Below are 23,222 nucleotides of genomic sequence, written 5' to 3'. Positions count from 1 at the left end.
CAAATGATAGAGGCGGTTACCAAAAAATACAAGGGTTTATTAACAGACCATCATCAACTCAACATATGCCTGCATTTGGGCAAGCGCAGGGAAAGCAGCAGGGCCTTATCAGAACATGCCTCATTGTATCTCTACCACAGCACCACAGATTGGGTGGGGTACATTCATTAGATAAAGTCTGAAGAGGACACCAAGGTTCTACCTTGACTTCAAGAGGGGTTCAGCAAAAACCCTTTCACAATCAGATGAATAGGATTAGTAGAAATCATCATCTCCTTTTTCCACTGATTGCTGATTCAGAATCTGCTGCTGCTTCCGGTACAACTCAGCCACCTGCAGCCAGAGAAATATTATGGAAAGCTGTCCATTTTCCATTGCCATTCACCATAGTAACCCTGCACACTGCTACCTAGTCCTTATCTACAATTTCCGTGGGTGGAATCCAACATAGCACTATGGAGAACATTCTGTCAGCGCAAGGATTTCTGTTTGCACAATGGAACATTCACCCTAATTCAGTTCTAGGGGGTTCTCCTAATTCTCTGGGGAGGACATGGGGCACATAGTGGGGAGGAGAGGGAGGAAGTCCTATTGTGCAAGCAGAATTCCTTGTGCTGAAGGAATGTGTTAGAATACTGCCCAGTGTTCCTAAACCTTTAGATCTCTGGAGGGAGCTGGTTCCTTAATGTCCTAAATTGTACAGTGGTACCTCGGGTTACAGACGTTTCAGGTTACAGACTCCGCTAACCCAGAAATAGTACCTCGGGTTAAGAACTTTGCTTCAGGATGAGAACAGAAATCGCGCAGTGGCAGCAGGAGGCCCCATTAGCTGAAGTGGTACCTCAGGTTATGAACAGTTTCAGGTTAAGTTCTTAACCCGAGGTACCACTGAATGTTTCCAAAGAAAAACGAAGCCAATCTCTTGCATGTCACAGATCTGTCAAGAAAACCTGAAGATGATCCCTTCTCCCTCCTCACCCGCTTCTTAGCCGGTCTATAGAAATTGAATACTAGAGTAGTAAAAGGAAGAGATGGCTCTGCACAGTCTGCAAACAGACAATGACTATTAGACCCATAGACTACAATCCCATACATATGTATCCTCCCATCACTGTACCTGAGTACTGGCAGTGGCTTCCTCTGGTTTCTTATCATCACGGATGCGTACGAATCTGGGAAAGCGGAGGGAGATGCCCTTTTCTTCATCAACCTGCAGTGGAAGGACTTGCTGGTCAGAAGTTTAGTGCCTTATTTGTACAAGGCAGTTTCCCCCAAAATATGTTATCTGGAGTTCTAGCCAATTTCAGAACTTGGTGATTTGGATAGCAAGGGAAGAGAAACAGTATAGGATATGCCCTTCTTCTGCAATACAGTTTTTGCAATGCAATACTTATTTTAATTCTGAAGAGGCAAATTTTAGTGCCTAGATTACTTGAAGCACTGACTACTTTTTCCTTGTCCAGAACTAAGCCATGGTCTCTTGGGAGCAATCCAGACACTGCCTTTCTGCATATGCGGGGCTCTTTCTATCCATGTCTGCATGCATATGTATACACTGCAGAAGAAAAAAAGTCTGAGGAGGAACACATGAAATACACCAATAATACAGAAGTGAAAAATTTGCTCAGACCAACTGCAACGTCTTTCTAAAAGTCAGCATTATGACTGAACTGATATATTGAAGCACCAATAACAAGACATTTCACGAAACATTGAATAAATGTTTGCCAGTGTTAAGCCACTGGCCATAATAAACTTGCATGTTTTACAAAATTATAAAAACATGAAAAACTTTGTAAAACATTACACACTCCACAATACTGTGCAGTAGTATACAAACTATACCACAATTTTGGCAGCACATAATGATTTGAATGGATAAAATATAACTTGCCACAAATTACATAGTATGGTTACTAATAGGACAAATAGTACAACTTTGTAAATAGCTGCAAAATATTGTTCAACAGTAATTGTATGTTCTAAGCAGAAGAGCCCAGAGGAGTTTAAGTATGATGGATGTCAGGACATTCACTGAGCATGTGCCAGAAATAAGAATTTATGTGTGACTTTGGCATTGATGCTTCTAGAAACAGGGTGCTGAAGGTCTTTCAAGGTTGGCACACTTAAATATGAAGTAATCTTCCAAGAAACGTTACCTGTCTTTAAATTATTAAAGCCAAGTGATGGATTTCAGCCAGATCAAAGTGTAATCCAGCTTCTCTGCAAAATTTATTTTTTCTAACCTGCACCCATAGAAGCACATTAGGTGTTCATTTGATTATAAACACATGTAGCAATTAACAGTAAATTCTGCAACATATATATATATTTATATATATATTTAGAATGTTTTTCAAATAAAATGCGTTACATATTAACAATTGCTTCAAAATCCCATGAGGAATTCCTATTTAACACATAATCTCTGAAAAAAAGAGTATGTGGTCAAAATTAGTTAGCATTTGATTGTGCTTGGACAATAAAGTTTTGTGGTTTTTCACTAGCACATTTTCCGTTTGGCACAATGCTTTACACCCAGTTGTCTTTTGATTCTCCAGTGACAAAACCTAAACAATGCCTTTATATAAAAGGTAAAAGGTACCCCTGCCCGTACGGGCCAGTCGTGACCGACTCTAGGGTTGTGCGCTCATCTCACTTAAGAGGCTGGAGCCGGCGCCGTCCGAAGACACTTCCGGGACACGTGGCCAGCGTGACGAAGCTGCACTGGCGAGCCAGCACCAGCGCCGCACACGGAAACGCCGTTTACCTTCCTGCTATAAAGTGGTACCTATTTATCTACTTGCACTTAGGGGTGCTTTCGAACTGTTAGGTGGGCAGGAGCTGGGAACGAACGACGGGAGCTCACCCCGCCGCGGGGATTTGAACCGCCGACCATACGATCGGCAAGTCCTAGGCACTGAGGTTTTACCCACAGCGCCACACGTGTCCTGCCTTTATATAGCATGCTGATTTAATGTTCTCAGAGAACTTTGCATTAAAAAGATTTCCTGAATAGTTACATCCTACTCATTACCCACTCTGTACCTAATCAGAATGATTAATGTGAACAAAAAATAGTTTCCTAACTCAAGGTATGTGTGTACTGCTCTTCATACAAATTTATTCCAGGGTGGGGCAGTTCAGGAAGAAAAGGCAGGTAAGTGAAGTATATGCATCTAAGCCTGTCCTACGGATAGTTTTGAGAGGTTTAGTGTAGAATTATCATACATACGATCTCTCACCAATGGCCCATCAATCACTCACCAAACCAGCTGCTGCTTTGTGGACTGGAGAAATGGATAAGTCAGCACACCTCACCTCCCAGACATGCTGAGCCTCTAGCCAGTGGTCAGGCTCAGCTGTTCCACCCCAGCGGTAGTAGGGTCGTGGCTGTGGAATCACATAGTCCTGCAATATAGAGACTAGAATAAGTAGTATTTGTATGGACTAGTCCAGAGTAGTTTGCACAATCTTCCTCTGGGCTCTACTTATAGCTGAGGGTTGGGTGTCCACTAAGACTCTCTAGGCATAGGACCCAGAACACTGGCGTTTCTCCCCTATAAATCAAGAAATAGTTGACTAGGGCAGAAGGCCAGATCCAAGGAGGATGGGCTCCCTTCTTTGCCACTCCTAACTCCACATAAATAGAAATTCCTTGTAAAGCGATAAGGTGGGGGTGGGGGGAATGAGAATTTCTTCTGTATCCAAGCATGGGGGGACATACAGGAGGATAATTTGTCAGAGCAGAAAAAAGTTCCTACCTTGAGAGAGTTGTGGAATTCTTCTAGGTCGTAATCTGTGAATCCACAGCCGATCTGAGAGTAGAGGGGAAACATGGCTGTTAGGGAAGTGTTGCCTTGCAGAGCTGGCAAACCCATGCGCTGGACATGATGTGGGAAGTGCAAGACCCATTCAGTTTACTTCTCAGACTACTTTCATCAACCCTCCTGCCTTTTAACTTATAAAACGGCAACAAACAAAAGTACTTTTTAAAGTATCGGGCCAGGTGTACTTGATGCTACAGGGCACCACTAAGCCAAGTGTCCTTAACAGTTGGGTGATCCTGGGAATGCCTTACCTTGCAGATGCTCTGGAACTCCTCGCTATCCTCATCATAGCAAGCCAAGAGGAAACAACCATATACGCCTGCACGTTTGCCCTTGCCCAGATAGGCACCGATCACCACAAGGTCCAAGGTGTCGCCAACACCCTCCAGATAATCTTTCTTAAGCTGGTATGGAAAACAGAGTTACTAAGTGGAGCAACTTGTCTGTTCAGGCATATGGGCTGAACTTGTATCTTTGTCTGGAACTTTCAAATGATGCAAATTTTTATTCTGAATTTGAGGTATATAACGTTGCTTTTATGAATTTTTGCTTATAATATCATTGTCAGCATTCCATAAGGACATTTTATTCAAATGAAGAAGCAAGGAGGAAAATAAATAAGATGCCCTCCTCCCTCCAACAAGAGCACAGCCAATTTGGGGAAGGAAGGGGGCAGGATCTTCACTTCTGCCTCAGGTCAGTCGAGTTAAAGCAGACTTTCTTTTGCCAAGTGGCACTACAAGCTGGACTGCGATTCTGTTCTCACCTTCAGCCAGTTGTGGGATCTCTTTGCAATTTCGTATGTGGCATCCACTTCCAACGTTTTCACCATCAGCCCCTCGCATGAGTCTGGGGGAGACAAACCATCCTTATTATCCCAACCTCTATGGCACATTTATTTATCCTGCTCCTTTTGTTAAGGAGCTTTAAGCTGTCCACATGGTTCCCCCATTATCCTCACAATACTATAAAATAGGTTAGGCTGAAAGAGGGACATGCTCAAGGTCACTCAGTGAGCTTCATGTTAAGCACAGAATTAAACCTTGGTCTCCTACCCATGACTGCACACTGGCTCTCATTTTGGGGGGCTCACCAGGAGTCTAGAGCTTCTTATGTGAAATAATACAGTGGCAAGGAGAACAATGAGCCACCACTATCCCCACAATACCTTTGATGGAGCATTCGAGGAAGTCTGCTATCTCATCAGTGTTACTAGTGTCCATAGAGGTTGCAAACAGGAACTGGCCTTCAACTTCATTGAAGGAATCATGAAGCAAAGCCCGGCGCTCAGATAGGGGTTTCCGGACTAGAGACTGGAAAGATACAGAATTACACGTTTTGAAAGGCAGATACAGAACAGGGACTCCAGTGGGGTGAGGAAGGGCATCAGGAAAACAAATGACTGAAAGCACCAAAGATCCAGGTAATACTGGATACACTTACCTGTCCATTAAGGAAGAGCATGTCGAATGCATACACACAGACCTGCACTCGGATCTCTGTGGCCTCTACATCCTGGAGAATAAAGGTGTAGTCAGAGAAAAGGGGAAGTACAAATTTCCACAGGAAAATTTCTTTGAAATGTTTCTGCTTATTGGTTTTATTTTTCCTCACGTCTCTTGCACACCCCAACTAACAGATGCTAGAAGAGAAATCTTTCCATATGCCGCACAATTTATTCATGGAAGGTACTCTTATTCCCAAAGCCATAACACCCACATGCAATACCCTCCTTCCCCAATCCAAACATAATCCACCTCATTATAACTATGGTGTGCACCATACCCGATTAATATTTTTGTAAAACAATCCATCAGAGGCCACTTACCTTGCGCTTGCGGGTGGTGAGTACCTGGAATGGCTGGATCTGTTTGGAATCAGGATCCCAGGCCACAGCTTCTGCATCCAAAATGCATGATTGCACAGTGCTCCTTTTTACCTGAACAACGGAGTGGATTTAGCTTAGCTACCCTTTTGAGACCCAGTAGCTATAGAGATGACCCTGTGTTAGCAAGCCTCCACCACATTCTGTTCCCTCCTAGTTATGCACTCCCTTCACCCCATACTTCTAAATGTTGCTGCACCTTGGGGATACGGCTGACAATGTCAGGGTACTTTGTTGTGTTGTTCTCTTGGTTCCGGCTATAGACGTGCACTTCTCCATTCTCCAGGATGTGTATCTGTGAGAAAGGAAACAGTTGAGCTTGAGCTACAAATTGAAAAGGGATGGGGGTGGATTCCCCTTTTTGGCCTTACACCACGCATCCTTAGCATCCTTACCTGTGCTCGCTCCCCATCGTATTTGTATTCACAGGTGAAAGCTGCCTCTTCAAATCGCTTTAATATCTCCCCAATTCCCCTTGTTGGGTGAGCCAGCATGGGCTTCAGTGGAATCCCTGTGGGGAAAGTACACAAGCTGAGATTTGCAACAACAGTTTAATCAGCAAGTCATTGGAAGGGAAAGTGACAGAGATCCCTGTATGGAAAAGAACAGGATTCAGGAAACATATGATGGTAATGGAGAAGAAAGGGGCAAGGGAAGCTCAACATTTCCCCCCTATTAATATAGCCTCAGCCCAGTATACCCGAAGGAGCGTCTCCACCCTCACTGTTCTGCCCAGACACTGAGGTCCAGCTCCGAGGGCCGTCTGGTGGTTCCCTCACTGAAAGATGTGAGATTACAGGGAACTAGGCAGAGGGCCTTCTCGGTGATGGCACCCACCCTGTAGAACGCCCTCCCATCAGATGTCAAGGAAATAAACAATTATCTGATTTTTAGAAGACATCTGAAGGCAGCCCTATTTAGGAAAGCTTTTAATGTTTGATGTTTTATTCTGTTTTTAATCTGTTGGGAACCACCCAGAGTGGCTGGGGACACCCAGCTGGATGGGCGTGGTATAAGTAATAAATTTATTATTATTATTAATTCTTCCCAATTTAAGTATGGAGTTCCCAACTTAAGAGATTCCAAAACATGAAGTCATGCATGACAGAATCACTTCTTACTGTTGTTATAGACAACATCTGTGTTTTAAAATATACACCCACAACCAAGAGGATTAGAAACTGGTTTATTTTGTTTCTGTAAATGAAAGCATATGTTTTTTAGAAATTTTTGTTTTGTACTGGTTAACAGTTTTCAGAAGAAAACTGAGAGAAGGACAAAAAAATTCTAGGCAGAATCAGCAAAAAAGGTGGAGCTAGCCAGAACCCTGATCAGAGGCAGGACTAGAACTGAGAGGGACTTTCTCCCTTGTATTGCAGCTAATTTGAATAGCCCTGCATATTGGTGTGAGAGGGAGGACCAACCCATCAGAAGATTCCCTCTTCCTTGTAGGAGAATAAATAATTCTGGAAAAGAGGAAAACACTCTGCTGAAGGCAATACATTAAATTTCCTTCCACACACAAGACAAATGTTCTAGGTACCTGGTGTGATCTTGCAGTGATGAGGCAGACTCTCCACACCATGTTCCAGAAGGACAGGCACAATAATATCATAATTTGGCAGCTCACTGAAAACAAAGTAAACCAGAATGACTTAAGATTTCTGCTAAGGCTTTGGTTCCAAGCCAAGGTCTTGCAAAAGAGTAGTACTGCTTGCAGCGCTAGGCTGCTGATTCAGAAGCCAGCACTACTCATGCAGCACTCCCTATGGCTATGTATGTCTTCTCTGGCATTTATTTGCTCTTGCAGAAAGTTCTATCAGGCTCCAGGTTGTAGGAAAGAAAGGCTAACATGAGAAAAACGCACATTTTATTACTAATTTGATAATTTGCACTCCAATCTGATTACAATACAATAAGAGCAACCCTCCCCCTTCCCTCCCCAGAACAAGGAGTGCATTTAGGCATTGGGTGGGGTAGGCTGAGTTTACACATAAAATACAAACTAGCAGATTAACAGTGCCCACGATTACTATTTTACCACACATGGTTATTCTTATCATCCCAGAATGGATACACTTATTTATTTTAGTCTGGAAAGGCCCACATACACGTGGCTGAGAGCAAAAAGATCTGATATTCCCTGAGGTCCCATTGCTCTTTGAAACTTTAGCTAATTCAGTCTCTGAAGACAGAGAACTAGGGACAGATGAAAAACAATTGGGTCTGAACATTAAGCAGAATGTTACTTACCAGAAGGCCTGTTTAACAATCAATGCTCTCTCGTCCAACCAGTTTTTGCGCACTTCTGCAGACTTGCCCTTTGAAGCATCCAAAACTCCTGGGGGAAATTCTATAGAGGGAAGACATATATCTATTCCTAGTGGCTCACATATAAACTGCTAAGGTCCCTGTAGCTGGGATGTGCCTTTTTGTTTATGATTTCACTATGAAAAATACAGAATCTGTTAAACACAATTTTCAATTTTAATTCCTAACCCTTAAGCTTGCGAGATAACAAGGAAGTTTTTATACACAGACAGTATCTGGAAACAGATCAGGAAACAAAGGGAAGCTGAGCGTGCTTAAATATATTGCAAAGTTCCGTATCATTCATGGCTACCACAGCCCAACTTTTTGTCTTTCTCCTATTCCTTCTCCTCCATGTCTCAAAGCTTCAAATTCCACATTCTTACAAAATCTCATCTTTGGAAATAAGATACCCATTTATTTGCATTTAATTCTGACCAATTGCAAAATACACAATACTCTTGTCCTGTGGATGGCACCAAATTCCCTACATGCAACATCCAAATGCTTGACATTGGACACTAACTATTCCCAGCTGCAACACAACACAGCTCCAACCCTCACTGCTGTACTGTATCCTGAACTCACTTTGTCCTGGAGGAGTGAGTGATGCTGCCTGGGCCAGAGCAGACAGGACAGACTGCTCTGCTAACCCAATCCTCAGTTTTCCTTCTAGTGACCTGTGATACAAGAAAAAAAACCCAATTGTAACATTACAAGGCTGGAATTGAGGGCTCTAGGAGAACTCTGTGTGAATGGGTCTGTGTTTGTTGGAAGCAGGGATATTAGGAGTGGGGACTGAGAAATAGGGTGGTATGTGGCAACAATAAACCAACGGGTAAGATAGGAGTGGGAGAAATAACTTACAGTATAGTTTTAGGGAACAGAATGTTACAGGGGTGCAGTATGGAGGTGCTAAAGTGAGGATATGAGAGGAGGCACACTAGAGGAAGATATATCTCACTCACCGAGCAACGTAGCGAGCCTCTGAATAGCGGCAAGCAACAAACAAAGTCTTGATAATGTCAATCTTCTTGTTCATTGACTGAAAGGGGCACAAATGGGAGTTAATGTTGAGATGCATCTGGAGGGAAGGGCAACCTGGCACATACTTCAGGAACTCTTTTTAGTGTTATATAATGATATACAGTGGAATCCCCATTCCTCTGCCATACATGAAGCATATATCTTGGTTGCTTCAGACATCATGTGAAGACATGTATTTTTGCCTAGCTTTCACTGACCTGAAAGAATGGACCCTGATGTTTCTGAATACCTGTGTTTAACTGCTCCTCTTTTTATAATGCTGTTTTACTGCTTTTAATTGTTTTTATGCTATTTTTGTATACTGCTTACAGATTTTTAAATATTAAGTAGCTTAGAAATGCTTTTAAATGAATGAATGAAGATAGCAAGCTCACAAAAATTGTGTTCAAGTTAATGCTTTTACAACTCCCCTCCCAGATATTAGCTTATAGCTATGTTCCCTTGGGGGCTCTGTAGCCTATCCTTTGTATGATTTGTAGTAAAAGAACAATCTAAATCTAAAAGTACAGAGAAAAACCCTCTGCTTTAGAATCCTTGTACTATTTGAGAGCCCTCGTACCACACATGTATACTCCTTTAGCACAGCATTATCTGTGCTTTCTTGGAAAATATCACATCAGATATGTTGCACCAAATGCACATTAGAGGAGAAACGCTTTGGGGGTGGTGAACTAGATTTGGATGGTGGGCCAGAATTATTATATCTCTCCACTGTGTAACACAGATTTGGTAGGTGGGAAGGATGGTCCACCTGTCAATCATCTGGTGTTATAACATCAGCTGATCTTTTTTGCCTGCAGTTTCAAATCCAACTGTGCAGGCAAGTGCACTGGTTGCAAAGCTCCTTTCGAAGTGTTTCACTGGTGGTCAGGTCTTGCAAAGCCTATTGCACAAACCATAGCAAACCTCCTTTGGCTAAGCCAGGTCTTTACATGCTCCACAGATGAGTGTGGTTTGACAAAAAGGGGCTAGCAGGCCAAATTAGACCCATGTGATGGAGGTTCTAAGTCTCTGCTTTAGGCTTAACCTGACCTCAATCTTGCCCCTTCCCCAGATAACCCAATGCTTTCTCTTGACGCTTGTCCCTGACCATCCGTGCCCAATCATCCATTACTTACAGAGCTTCCTGTCATGAGCCCAATGGCCTGAAGTTTGCCAAAGACAGAAGCAACATCAAGCTTGGGTGGGGCAAACATGGTACCCTGTGTAGTGCGGCTACTCTCAGCAACCAAACCCAGGTCTCCCTTTTCTGCTGCTTCTGCCTTGATCTGGTCCAAATTACGACCTACAGAAGGAAGGAAGGACCACAATGATCATGAACACCATGGTCTAGCTCAATCTCCAATTTCTTATGAATTCCTGACAGTCTCATCATTTAGATAAGGACAGAGGCAGCCATTACTACATTGGTGCTGAATGCCTGGAGATTAGCAGTAACTGTAACTGGGCAAACTCACCTGTGGCCTGAGCCAAAGCTTTCATGAGGATGGTTTTACCAATGCCCAACTCTAGGCCCTCATATGCTGGGCCTAACCGGTTGAGACAGAGGTAGACACAGGGCAGCAAGTCCTCTGGAGACAGAGCAATCACAGAGCGGAAAAGATTGCTCAGGGTCTCTATAATTTTCAACCTGGCAACATAGATCAGAAGCGTGTTAGAACAGCTTGTGGTCAGATAAAATGCTAGCCCCATTCATTCCATGAATTCTAGAAAGTGACCTTACCGGGCAGATTCCTCCTCAATCTTTTCAAAGGTACGAGCTACTGCCAGGTATGGTACCCTGTCAGAGGAATGAGGACATGACACTGGTTCAGAGCCATGTAGCTAAATAAGGACCAGGCAACAGAGTCAGTTGCTGCTTTCTTGTACCTTTTACATTGCCTGGCAAGGGCTGTGGTCATAGAATGTGAGTATTAAAAAGCCTTAAGTCATACCAAAAAGTCCATCCACCTTCTGCATTGACTGAAACAAGTAAACCAAGATACACCATAGAAGAAAGCCACTTTCTCCCTCCAACCAAAGCAAAGCACCCCAACATGGAGCGACAAACCAATGACAAGAGTGCTTTTTTGGACCGTTTAGAATCTGACCTCAGGGCAGGAATTGGATTAGATGATCAATGCAGTAATTTTCAGCACTATGATTCTATGGTCAAGCATGAATGTGGCTAAAATGAAAACAGATAATCCAAACAGGATGGCTAATCTTTAGCCTTCCTGATGTTGCTGGCCTGCCATCTTCCCTGACTATAGGCCATGCTGCCTGGAGTTGATGGGAGTTGGGAGTCCAACAACATCTGGGGGTCACAGGTTAGCCACTTGTTATCTATGCTCTCTGGTTCTTGGATTATAAGGGGTGTATGAAGGTACACTAATGGAAACAAGGGTTGAGACTTACAGCCTTCTGTCACACAAAAAAGGCCCCCACTCCAACAGCACTTACCTCTGGCCAGGGCCCCAACAAGCATCGTTTACAGGATGATAATTTCCCTTCATTGGGTTGTAATTTGTAGGCTCAAGTGTAAGAGATGGCTTGGCTGAACTATAAAAGTAGGAAGTAAGCATGCAGTTTGACTGTGATCGTCATGTATGTGTTCAGGCAACTTAGCAAATAAGTCCACAAAGGTTTCAAACTATTAACCTTTTCCTCTTAAAATAAATTAGTTCACCTGCACATGCATAATCCACTGTTACTTTGTTTACAATAACTCTCCATCTCCTGATGCTAATTTTTGGCTCAGCACAAGCAAGTGGTTATTTATAGACCTCTCCTAAAGATAGACTGATAGGATCCAAAATGGTTCAAAGTTGGTCATCTTATTTAGACAAACTAGCACTGACAAGAGCTGAAACTTTCTAGCATTACTCAATACACATTAGTTAGAAGAAGATAAAAATAAAATAGTCAAAACCATTTTAGACCCCACATGTGACTAGACTACTTGAGGGTGTGGAATTCAATGGCACCTTGAGAAATATTAGTAACCTCAATTCTTCCCACAAAGCCAGCCAAGACCTAGATCAACACATATTATTTCCCCAGGCATTCTTTACCCAGTCTGGGATTGGAGTTACTAGCTTTTTCTTATAATCAGTACTAAGCTAATCAAAGCTCTAGGGATAGCCTTCACAAATGTGAGAAGGAACAGAGAAGACAACTAAGTTAAATTAGCAACTCATCAAGTGCTTCCATTCAGAGTGGCTGGCAATTGTATGAATTCCTGCATGCTACTCTAGAGTCCTAACCTGGTGGTAACACAAAAGAAATATAGTGCCTCAAATGGCACTGATAACTTGCCAGTCAGCTTTGCTATTGGATTCATGGCCATTAAGGCTCTTTGGTGCAGACATGCTTCCTCCTATCACCGGCACTTCTTTTTTCTCTGTCTTCACAGAGGCTTTCCGAGGGGCTATAAGGCAGAAATGAGACAAATGTGGCAGTTTCCCTCCATAGGTAGAACAACTATTTTGAAGTACTGATTAATCTATGAGAATTACCACAAACTTAGGAGGTACTGGAACCAAGTCTAAGACTTTGGAAGCATTCTGCAGTAGGCCAGACTCTTAGCCCCTTCTTGGGCTATCAACAGTGAGATTTCAGAATCACTTCTTATTTTTCATTTTCCTTTTTTATTTTATTAAATTTGTCAGTTGCTTTATCTTGCCCAGGGCAATCCAAAGCAACTTCCAATCAAACAAACAGACAGACAATAAACCCCACATACATTAAAACCAAGATGAAAGAGGAATACATTAAAAACATCCCATTCACTTCTAAAAAGACCACAAATAGTTAAAAGTAAAAAAGACCTGGTTATAAAGGGAAGTTTTTGCCTGTCACCTAAAGATATATAATGATAGGGCCAGGTGAGCCTCACTGGATAGAGCATTCCACAAATGAGGAGCCACTGCAGAAAATGCCCGTTTTTGTGTTGCTGACCTCTGGACTTCTTGCAGAGGCGGCACATGAAGAAGGGCCTCAGATGAAGTGTGCAGGGTCTGGGTTGGTTCATATGGGGAGAGGCGGACCTTGAGGTATTGTGGTCCTGAGTAGTATTTTGAATTAGGCCCAGAAGCTAATAGCAGCTAGTGCAGTAGGACCAGGATTGGTGTTACATGCTCAAACCATCTTGCCCCAGTGAGCAACCTGGCCACTGAATTCTGCACCAGCTGAAGTCTTCAGAGGGAGACCCACAAACCTCCTGGCATCTGTTATCTCCGTGTTATGCAGTACAGTACTGGTGTAGAAGGTATTCTTTCTTCCACACAAAGCTCTTTGCCAATCCCTTTCAAATTTCCTTCCATAACCATTCTGACTAATTTTTTTTTTAAAATCCTTTATTTTCAAGAATTCAAAACTCTCATCATATAGTGGTTTCTAAATGGGGCCATGGATATATTCCCACACAACATTCTCAGTGGGGATCCAATAGAAGTACTATCATTTGAGCACGAATAGTTCCATCTACCATATACTCACCAAAAAAATTAGAGATGGGCTTGCTGGATGGCTTAGGGGGTGCTGGTGTTGTCTCTTCCTCTGAATCTACCTCAATTTTTACCTGCACCACTTCTGAATCATCATCTTTCACTTCTTCTGTCTTGATGGACTCCTCATCTGGCTCCCCTTTTGTACCTACACAAGAAGGATACATTCCCACACAACATTCTCAGTGGGGATCTAATAGAAGTACTATCATTTGAGCATGAATATTTGCATCTACCATATGCTCACCAAAAAAATTAGAGATGGGCTTGCTGGATGGCTTAGGGGGTGCTGGTGTTGTCTCTTCCTCTACATCTACCTCAATTTTTACCTGCACCACTTCTGAATTATCATCTTTCATTTCTTGTGTCTTGATGGACTCCTCATCTGGCTCCCCTTTTGTGCCTACACAAGAAGAAGACAAGGTCTAACAGAATTCAAAGAAGGTTCAGTATGGATATCTGGATATCTGGATATCACCTTGTACCTTTCTTCAGCCTTCCAACCAGGCATCAGAAAGTACTCACCCTCTCCATCCTCATCATCTCCTTTCCATCTTTTGGTACAATGTTCCTGCTGGATGCTATCATGGTTACTGACTTCTTCCTCTGCTTTACGTTTAGGGAGCTGCTTGCGTGCTGAAGGCAGAGATAAGTCTTGCTGATGGACAAATTGGCACTACAATTTTCTTAACAATTAAGATAATTTCTTGTTGGTACAAACAAACATAAGAGTTAGTTGTCACCTCACTAGCCCCTCAGCCAAACTGAGATATGAAAGCTAGAAGCTAAATGTCACCTTAAACCTAGGTTATGGGTGCAACAATGGAATGTCACATTCACAGACATTAATGATGTTGAGGTCCTATGGGTTCTGTCTCTGCACTTGTCTAGCCATAATACCACACACTGATGTGTTAGCCTGAGGGAATTTTCTAAAAGGGTTAAGATGGTAGGCTGCTGAAAGGGAAGTGAAATATTTTAAGGGAAGCCTTAGAGAACACCATGTTGGAAGCCTTAGTTCCAGTTTTTCTTTGCCTGTATTCACTATTTGAAAATTCTTTGCATTTTTCTAGGATTGCTATGATTGAAAACTACTTCCCCAGGCTCTGGAATCTAATGAACACCCTATGTGTATCTCAAACTGCAAGTTGTCCTTCTGTTCAGAGCCAAATTTCTCTAGTCACTCCAATTAAGAGGAAACAGCCTGGTGATAAAGCTATTCTATTACTTTAAAGTGTGCAAAAAACTTTTCAACACATTTGTGATTTCAACCTGCTCTGCTGCATCAGAAAAACTATTTTACTGCAAGTTGTGGGTCCATCCATCCTTGCCATCTTATTTTTTCAAATGTATAACACAGGAAAAATTAGAGAATTTAAATATGTGATGTGCATGTATGTAACAGTCTTTCCAAGCAGCTAAAAGAACTAGAAGTTCTTTTATCAATAAGCCCATATTCTAAACAGTGCATGCTTACTTAGAACTAAACCTCTCTAACTTCAAAGAAACTTACTTTCTTATGTGTTTAAAGAATAATTTCAAAACAAATGCCACTAAAGAAGTCTTATAGCAGAGAGGTGAAAGTTGTAAGATAAGAGACAGGCCAATATTCCACTATACTACCCTGTTTCCCCGAAAGTAAGACATCCCCCGAAAATAAGACCTACTTCCAGTTTTGCCTCTCGCTGTAATATAAGGCCTCCCCCAAATATAAGGCCTCCCCGATAATAAGGCCACTCCGGAATATAAGGCCCCCGAAGCTACCGTAAGGCGTTGTACCGTATACAGGTAATAAATTTCCCTTTTTTTTTTGTTCAACAATAAATGTGTACCGTATTCTTTTTCATGGAAAAATAAGACATCCCCTGAAAATAAGACCTAGCGCATCTTTGGGAGCAAAAATTAATATAAGACACTGTCTTATTTTTGGGGAAACAGGGTATCATGTACAGAAGAAGAAAAAACCTAAGATTTTATGGATGCTCTTGATGACCAAATGGCTGGGTACCTACCTGTTCTGCGCCGGGGAATGTAGGTGGGTGAGGGCGAATTAGAGGTAGCTGGGCTGGTGCTTTGTGAGGTGCTCTGCGCAGGAATCTTTTGCTCAGGAACACAGTCAGAAACCTAAAATGGCAGAACTGCACAGTAAAAAGGTGTCGGCAGCAGAAATAACTCCAAATAAAGGTGTTGTATTCTTGGGGCTGGGCAGGACAAGAAAACTACCTGAGAATCAATTTAATGTTGAAATGAAAGAGGCACTACAAAGGATGTGGTTTTGAGGGTAAAAGGGGGGTGTAGCAGTCTTTATACATAGTGATGAACCAGGGCACCCTAAATACACTAAGTTGCTGGAAACTGAAATTACACCCAAAAGACCAGGGCTGCAAGACCTGAACTACAGCTTTCAGAGATGGATTGATTTCTGCATGAATAGTTATTCAAAGATCAGGGAATGTCAGAAAGGGGGCCTACCTGCTTGTTATTATCTGTCTCTGTATCCTTTTGTTTTGGTTTTCCAGAATCCGCTTCACTTTTAATAACGGAGGTGGTTTTTTCAGCTGCAGTATTCACTGAGGAATTTGCATGGTGTGTTGTACCATTTACCTGTGGTTCAGAATCTACAAGTTTCCTGAAAAGAGACAGAATGCTTAGAAACAGAACAACTGGACTTATTATTATTATTAACCTCAACTTTCCTCCAAAGACCACAAGTTGGCAAACATAGTCTTCCTCAATCATTTTATACTCACAACAGCCCTATAAGTGACCTTTATGGCTGAATGCGCATCTGAATTTGGATCTCTACAGTCCTAATCCAAAACTCTAACCTCTATACCATACAGGCTCTCCCATGTATGCACAAGCCCATCATCCATCCCTAATGTGGACTCTTTGAGCTGGATTCATTTCAAAATCCATTCTAGTTTATGTGCCATCAGCAAAGGGCAGGAGCAAATGTTCTAGTTGAAAGGTTTAGGTAGCAATTACACTTCAGGCACATTGTGAAGAGGTAAAAAGAATTGATGGTGTGGAAAGAATTTACTTTTACACCACTTGTTACCCAGGTGAGGGGACAGCTTTTAAATAAAACACGGAACCAAGAGAATTACAGCAAGATTCAGCAGATCCAGTTAGGGACTTGGAGTTTATTAGATACTATTGCAAAAGGACCAACTTAGTGTGGCTATTCTACTCAAACCACCACTTAAGAAGGTCTGCCATGAGAAGAATTAAAACTAGGGTTTTATAGGCACAGCACACAAAGAGTCATAAAACACCTAAGCATTCTCAAAACATAAACATCCTTCTACATACATCAAGAAAGGTTACACGACAAGTAAAACATATATGGTTGAAGAAGAGTTTGGATTTGATATCCCGCCTTTCACTCCCTTTAAGGAGTCTCAAAGCGGCTAACATTCTCCTTTCCCTTCCTCCCCCACAACAAACACTCTGTGAGTTGAGTGGGGCTGAGAGACTTCAAAGAAGTGTGACTGGCCCAAGGTCACCCAGCAGCTGCATGTGGAGGAGCGGAGACGCGAACCCGGTTCCCCAGATTACGTGACTACCACTTTTAACCACTACACCACACTGGCTCTCATACTGGTTCTATATATTCACCCCCGCAATCACCTTGAGATACCCCAAGAGTGTCCTGGCTATTTGGTCTCAAATGTTGCATTTCTATCACCATTTCCTTGGCAACCAGGCCTTCAGAAGGGTTGTTTGCATTCCAGTCCCCATCTCACTTCCCTAGTCCCTGGAGATGTTTGGATTTACACTCTGATGTTAACTAGAACATAACCATTTGTGCAACTTACAAGGTTAGATAGGGTTTCTTGTTCATGGCCTAGAGAGCACAGGGGTTATAAAATATAGTCACATAGGAACCACACATAAAAACTATTCAGTGATGCATTCTATCTTTCTAAACATTAGATGTCATTAGTATTTGAAACATAATTAAATCAAAATGTACACCCTGGGTCTCTGATTCTTATATCAGTGTCAAGGAACTTATACATAAAAAGTGAAAAAGCAAACAATAAGTAAAAGATAAAACGAACTTGTTCATGTTAATAGTTACATTAAATCCTGACACTAAAACACCTGTGAAGTCTCTCTTTCCATATTCTCCTGATTTGTTTCATGCTACTTGGACTACACTTGTCTGCTCAGAATTAAGCCCTATGGATGGGCAAGAGTTTATTGTATTGCAGCTTTCTCCTAACCGATTCTAACTGCTTTGGAATGCTCTTGTCCATCACATGATACAGTTCCTTACCAACCTTCTAAAAGGGTCAACTCTTTTCAGTGTTGGAATGATAAATGCTCCCACTCTATAATAATAATAACACAACCAATGACATAATTATAACAAAAATTAAAATAGCAAACCAATAAAAATATATTTCATATTTAAACAGATAATGACCATATTGGATTGCTGAGCAGTATTTTTGGTTTTCCTTTAAATTTCATTTTTAGCTTCAACAAGAAATCTGTTATCCTAAAAAGTGGGATATAAATGTAATAACAGTAATTAAAGCTTCTTTGCTTCTGAGAGAGAAACATGTGGTGAAATTGAAAAGTGCTGCTTGGAAGTATAAAATTGTTTTACATTAACACTGTTCCTAATTTGTACTTCTTCACGTGCATTTATCTAATATCATTAAATGCATTTTAAATATTTTGAGAAAATACAGTGGTGCCTTGGTTCTTAAACGCCGAAAACCTGGCTGTCAGCTATTGTTTCCAGGGCACCTGCACCAATCAGAAGCTGTGCCTTAGTTTTCGAACATTTCAGAAATCAAACGGACTTCCGGAATAGATTAAGTTTGGTGCTTTTGTTTTTGAGGCTTTTTCATTTCACTTGTTTTTGTGACTGTGTGGAACCCAGTTCAGCTACTGATGGATTGTGTGACTGCGGAAATGGATAAAAGCCCCCCATTCAAACAATGACTATCATCAATGCAGGTAAGAAAAAGATTAATTTTTATTTTTATCATCTACAATACTGTCTTATTTATTTTATAGTACAGTATATTGATTATTGCTTTCATTTTATGGATCAATGGTCTCGTTATATAGTAAAATTCATGTTAAATTGCTGTTTTAGAGGTTATTTTTAAAAGTCTGGAACGGATTGATCTGTTTTGTATTACTTTCTATGGGAAAGCACACCTTGGTTTTGGAATGCTTTGGTTTTGGAACAGACTTCTGGAATGGATTAAGTCTGAGAACCAAAGTACCACTGCATTGTAAGAGTAAAACCAAAAGACTCTTACTTAAAAGCACTGGTCTTCAGCAGATTTTATTGTGCATGTGTGGAATCTGTTATTCTATGAAAATTTTGCATCCTGAGAGTTTCAAACTGCATTAAAAAGGGGGAGTAGTGTACAGTTTTGTCCATATACCAGTGCATACCCCAATGTGACTTACCTTTTGGGGGCAGGCTCCTCTTCCAGGTGATTCTTCTCTGCTGCTTCTTTTCCAGGCTTTGTTTGTGCCAGGGGCTGGAAGAATGATCTGCCCAGATACAAATAAATATGGTTATGTCTGTTATCTTCCTCTACTCCTGGCAGCAGAGTTCACCTACTTCTTTCAACAACAGGACTGAAGTTATCAGTACTTCTGGCTGTTTGAAAAGCCAACAGCTCCCCCCAATACCCAATAGAGTCACATATTATTACACGGGTATCTTAGGCAGAAATAGTACGCATGATGATACATGGCAAGTCAGTGCTGGTGGAGTGGTTAGAGTGGCAGACTAGGAACTAGGAGAGTAGGGTTCAAGTCCTCCTATGCAGTCATGAAGCTTGCTAAGTGACCTTGGGCCAACTAGTCTCTCTCAGCCTGACCTACCGCACAGGGTTGTTGTGAGGATAAAAATAGGGAGAATGAGAACCATGCACACAGTACTGGTGGGTTGGAACCCACTAGTGGGTTGTGGCCTGATCCAAGGTGCGTTGCTACAGGAAAACTACCACCGTGCAAATGTATGGTAAAAGATTAAGAAATGGGTCCCCAAATGCATGTCTGGGTTAAAAGCGGGTACTGGGTCTGAAAAGGCTGACAATACCTGCTCTAAAGAACGATCACACTGTTCAGCCCAGCAAAAAATATTTGACAAGGAAACATTTCCCCAAGTTGCCAATTTCTATGTTTGAACATTTGGGGGGGAAAGTTCTCCTCATTCCCACATTCCAAGGTGATGCTTACCTTATAGTGCTTTGCATTGTGCAGCTTTGCATAAGGGTAGTACTGAACCTGCTGTCAGAATAACAACTCGACTGGCCACTTCCGCAAGGCAAAGAGAGCACAAGTGGGGTTCATGGAACAGGTTGTTAGATTCTATCCTCTCATGGGCTATAGCTGATAAAAATGAAAAGAGAAAGCAGATGAACAAACAAGTCATGCATTAGTTCGAGCCTGAACTACTCCCAGAAGTATGGCAAGACCTCATCTGGGTTGATTTTAAAGCTCAGGCAAATAAAGTATAAATATTAATCCATCTCAAGATGCAGTACTTTATATTTTTCATGATCTTGCTTTAAGTGTTGATATCCATTCCAAGTCATTGTGGTATGACAATTAGAAATGAATATATATATACAGGGACCCGGGTGGCGCTGTGGGTAAAAGCCTCAGCGCCTAGGACTTGCCGATCGAGAGGTCGGCGGTTCGAATCCCCGCGGCAGGGTGCGCTCCTGTCACTCGGTCCCAGCAGTGGCCTGCCAACAGCAGGCCTGCCAACCTAGCAGTTCGAAAGCACCCCCGGGTGCAAGTAGATAAATAGGGACCGCTTACTAGCGGGAAGGTAAATGGCGTTCCGTGTGCTGCACTGGCTCGCCAGATGCAGCTTGTCACGCTGGCCACGTGACCTGGAAATGTCTGCGGACAGTGCTGGCTCCCGGCCTCTAGAGTGAGATGAGCGCACAACCCTAGAGTCTGGCAAGACTGGCCCGTACGGGCAGGGGTACCTTTACCTTTACCATATATATATAGGCACGACAGTGGGAGCATGCTACGGAGTATACACGACACCTCAAACATTCACACATACATACTTGTACTGTGGAGGAAACCCAAAAGCGTAGTATGAATAGCTAGTCTTATGAGACACAGCTGTCTGGTTCACAATACAGTGTCTCCACAGTTACAGTTACAGTTCCCTCCTAGTCAGCTGAGAGACAGTGCTGTGAGCCTCCACAACCCTTTCGCTATGTACAAAAAAAGAGGATGGAGTTGGCGAGGGACTGACAGAGGCACCTTAGGAAAAAGAAGGAGAGCACTTCCTGTAGTGTCACTTGGCCCCAATTGTCCTTGAGACTAAAATGAATTTATATAGGAAAGGGTGGTGGAAAAAAAATGCAGCTAACTTGTGCACCCTTCTATACATAATCTTACATGTATATAGTGAACTAATCAAGACTACTGTACTAGCTAATGATTTTATATCCCCCGTCACTAACATGGATTAGAACTGTTTTACTCAACTGTGCATAAACACCTCAACTACAATTTTGTGTGGGTGTGGGTGTGGGTGCAGTCCCCCTGTAAATCCCTCATAGTACTATGTGCCACAAGACAGGATAGAAGGGGATGGCAGCTGCTGAATATATATGTATGAAATTAAGGCTTTCTTTTTAAAAAAAGAAATTATGTTGAAACGCTTCCTGTGGCACTACACAGCCAAGAGCATGCAACCTAAAAAAAGGAAAGACCTGTGAAGCAAAAGGTACAGTGGAGAAGCTACATTATCTGGTGCCATGTCTTTTTCAGGGTCTAGAGGAACATCCTTGTGCTTCAGCTGCATAGCAGAGAAGTGCTAGACCTCTTAAGATTAATCGACTTACAAATACACAGTAGGCAAAATTCCTTGCAGCTGCTACATATGTTGCCTGATAGAAAGCAGGGACAGGGTCCCTGTGCCTTTAAAAGTTGTGGAAAAGGAGAAACTTCAGCAGGAGAGGCTTTCCTCTCCTTCCTAACTTTTGAAAGCGCAGGAACCTCAGCACCCAAACAGGCGTCCATGGTGACGCTCAAGTGCCCCACAGTTTTATCTAGTTTCCCGTGTCCTGCCACATTTTAAATGGCCAAGAAACAGAACTCCGGATGTGGCAGGATTTGTTTCTTTCACCAGGAACAGGCTGGTTGGCCCTTGTTGGCACAATAGTATCTCTGCCTGCGCCCCTTCATTTTGTATGAACAAACGTCGCCACACCTTCTGTTGAAGAAAGGCGTGCGGGGGTGGGGGAGAGATAGAAAAACGCCGCCCTCATAACGGCGAATGAGACAAACAACGAACGAATAAACCGTTTTTCGTTTAAAGAACCCTATCCACTGAGAGGAGCAGAGGAGGCCACCTCCAACGGAGGTGATGGTGGGGGTGATGGGAGCCAAAGAGATTAATACCCGACGGCCTCTTGGGTCCCTGGGAAGAAGAGTAAGAAGAAAAAAAGGGCAGGTGAGGGGGCGCCTCCTTGGAGAACTGGGGTGGGGGGAGGGGTTGCCACATTCCCGCCATTCCCCCCCTCGCGAAAGGGGGGCCCACTCTCCGTCTCGCGCTGCCCAGTGAATTCCCGCCGAAACTTTACCCCGCCCCTCCCCCCCTCGTTGCGAAGGTTCCTTCAGCGGCCTGCACGCGAAAGTTACCTGCACGAGCCCCTGCAACGTCGATATCTCTCTCTCTGTCTCTGCTTTGCAAACCTTTCTATTTTTTTTCGCGCGAAAATCCAACTCTGACAGACGGAGCGACGTCACACACTCGACAACCCTCAGCACGCTGGGAAACGTAGTTTTCTGGTGGTGGGGGGAATCACCCTTCCCCCGTTTCCATCCTTCATTCCATGGGCATGCTGGGAAATGAAGTCCGATCTGAGGCAGCCAAAGCGCTTTGTACTACTCATGGTCGGGCGGTGGCATCCTAGAAAATGGATTTATTATTTTTTTTAGATCGCATTCCAATTTTGATGTCCTGCACTCAGAACTGCTTAGCGAAGTGCGTGCTGGGAAATGTAGTCCATGTTTGTGAGTTTGGGCACCATTAAATGATTTAATTCCAGTTTTCAGTACTCTTTTTATAGGACTGTGACTATTGGGAGAAAACAGCCACTACTGATTTGGTGTGTTAGAACATTCGGTATTAATGTAAAATAGTAGCATGTAACCACGTTAACACTTTAGATCCAAACCAAATCCACTGTTTTTCTGCTCAATCTTAAAACTGAGATGGCTTAAGGTCTTCTAATCCTGGAAGCCTTTATTCCCACTGTATTTTTCTTCAGACATTTTACCAACAATATGAAAACAGAAACACAAAATGGTTCAAAACTCTAGCCTAGCCACTAATGTCTAAATAGTCCTGCCTCGCAACGTGCCATTTAACTTAGATCAGCCCATCCTTACCTTTTGGGGCCAGGGGGCATCTTTGAAAATCTAAAAAAACTGTTGTGGAAGCCACAAAATATCCATTCCACTGAAGAATAGTTGATGGTGCTTGGAAACTGCAATTGGTGCAGAATACAGCAAGAATGTGGGAGCTCAGATATATTTTCCACATGTTCTGTACTGGTTACATTGGCTGCCTATTTGCTTCCATGTGCAATTCTATTTGCTGGCTTTGGCCTTTAAAGCACTAATGGTTTGCAACTGTGTTAT

General features: G+C 42.5%; 1 protein-coding gene across 6 annotated transcripts; it reads right to left on the bottom strand.

The window, feature by feature from the left end:
• Positions 1-16: 16 nt before the first annotated feature.
• Positions 17-23,006, bottom strand: LIG1 (DNA ligase 1). Of its 6 annotated transcripts, XM_083411056.1 has the most exons (29): positions 22,971-23,006; positions 22,218-22,488; positions 19,782-19,934; positions 19,002-19,088; positions 16,032-16,188; positions 15,572-15,683; positions 14,085-14,195; positions 13,807-13,962; positions 13,552-13,707; positions 12,370-12,481; positions 11,515-11,613; positions 10,796-10,852; positions 10,530-10,702; positions 10,191-10,357; positions 8,994-9,070; positions 8,614-8,705; positions 7,969-8,068; positions 7,259-7,344; positions 6,111-6,226; positions 5,915-6,010; positions 5,659-5,769; positions 5,274-5,345; positions 4,999-5,143; positions 4,597-4,679; positions 4,082-4,234; positions 3,765-3,818; positions 3,268-3,411; positions 1,118-1,210; positions 17-333 (listed from the first exon to the last, which is right to left on the bottom strand). In XM_083411056.1, the coding sequence occupies exons 3-29, from the start codon at positions 19,811-19,813 to the stop codon at positions 256-258; spliced, it is 2,919 nt and encodes a 972-aa protein (XP_083267182.1). In that variant the 5' UTR covers positions 19,814-19,934; positions 22,218-22,488; positions 22,971-23,006; the 3' UTR covers positions 17-255. The 6 variants fall into 6 exon arrangements, with proteins under 6 accessions (XP_083267182.1, XP_083267183.1, XP_083267184.1 ...); XM_083411057.1 differs by lacking the exons at positions 22,218-22,488; positions 22,971-23,006 and adding an exon at positions 21,978-22,162; XM_083411058.1 differs by lacking the exons at positions 22,218-22,488; positions 22,971-23,006 and adding an exon at positions 21,419-22,121.
• Positions 23,007-23,222: the final 216 nt, after the last annotated feature.

Source organism: Podarcis tiliguerta (assembly GCF_965153285.1).
Source record: "Podarcis tiliguerta genome assembly, chromosome: 13".
In the NCBI taxonomy this organism is placed as follows: Eukaryota; Metazoa; Chordata; class Lepidosauria; order Squamata; family Lacertidae; genus Podarcis; species Podarcis tiliguerta.
Note: the sequence above shows the minus strand (reverse complement) of the source record. Positions and strands in the feature narration are given on the sequence as shown.

What these genes read in the sequence shown, in the direction of transcription:
- LIG1 (XM_083411056.1), bottom strand. Translation starts at nt 19,813, where the DNA reads ATGCAAAGCTGCACAATGCAAAGCACTATAAG. An exon ending in ACTCACTCCTCCAGGACAAA is followed by an intron (nt 8,069 to 8,613) that starts GTGAGTTCAGGA and finishes TTCCCTCTATAG; the next exon opens with AATTTCCCCCAGGAGTTTTG. An exon ending in ACAAAGCAGCAGCTGGTTTG is followed by an intron (nt 1,211 to 3,267) that starts GTGAGTGATTGA and finishes CTTCCACTGCAG; the next exon opens with GTTGATGAAGAAAAGGGCAT.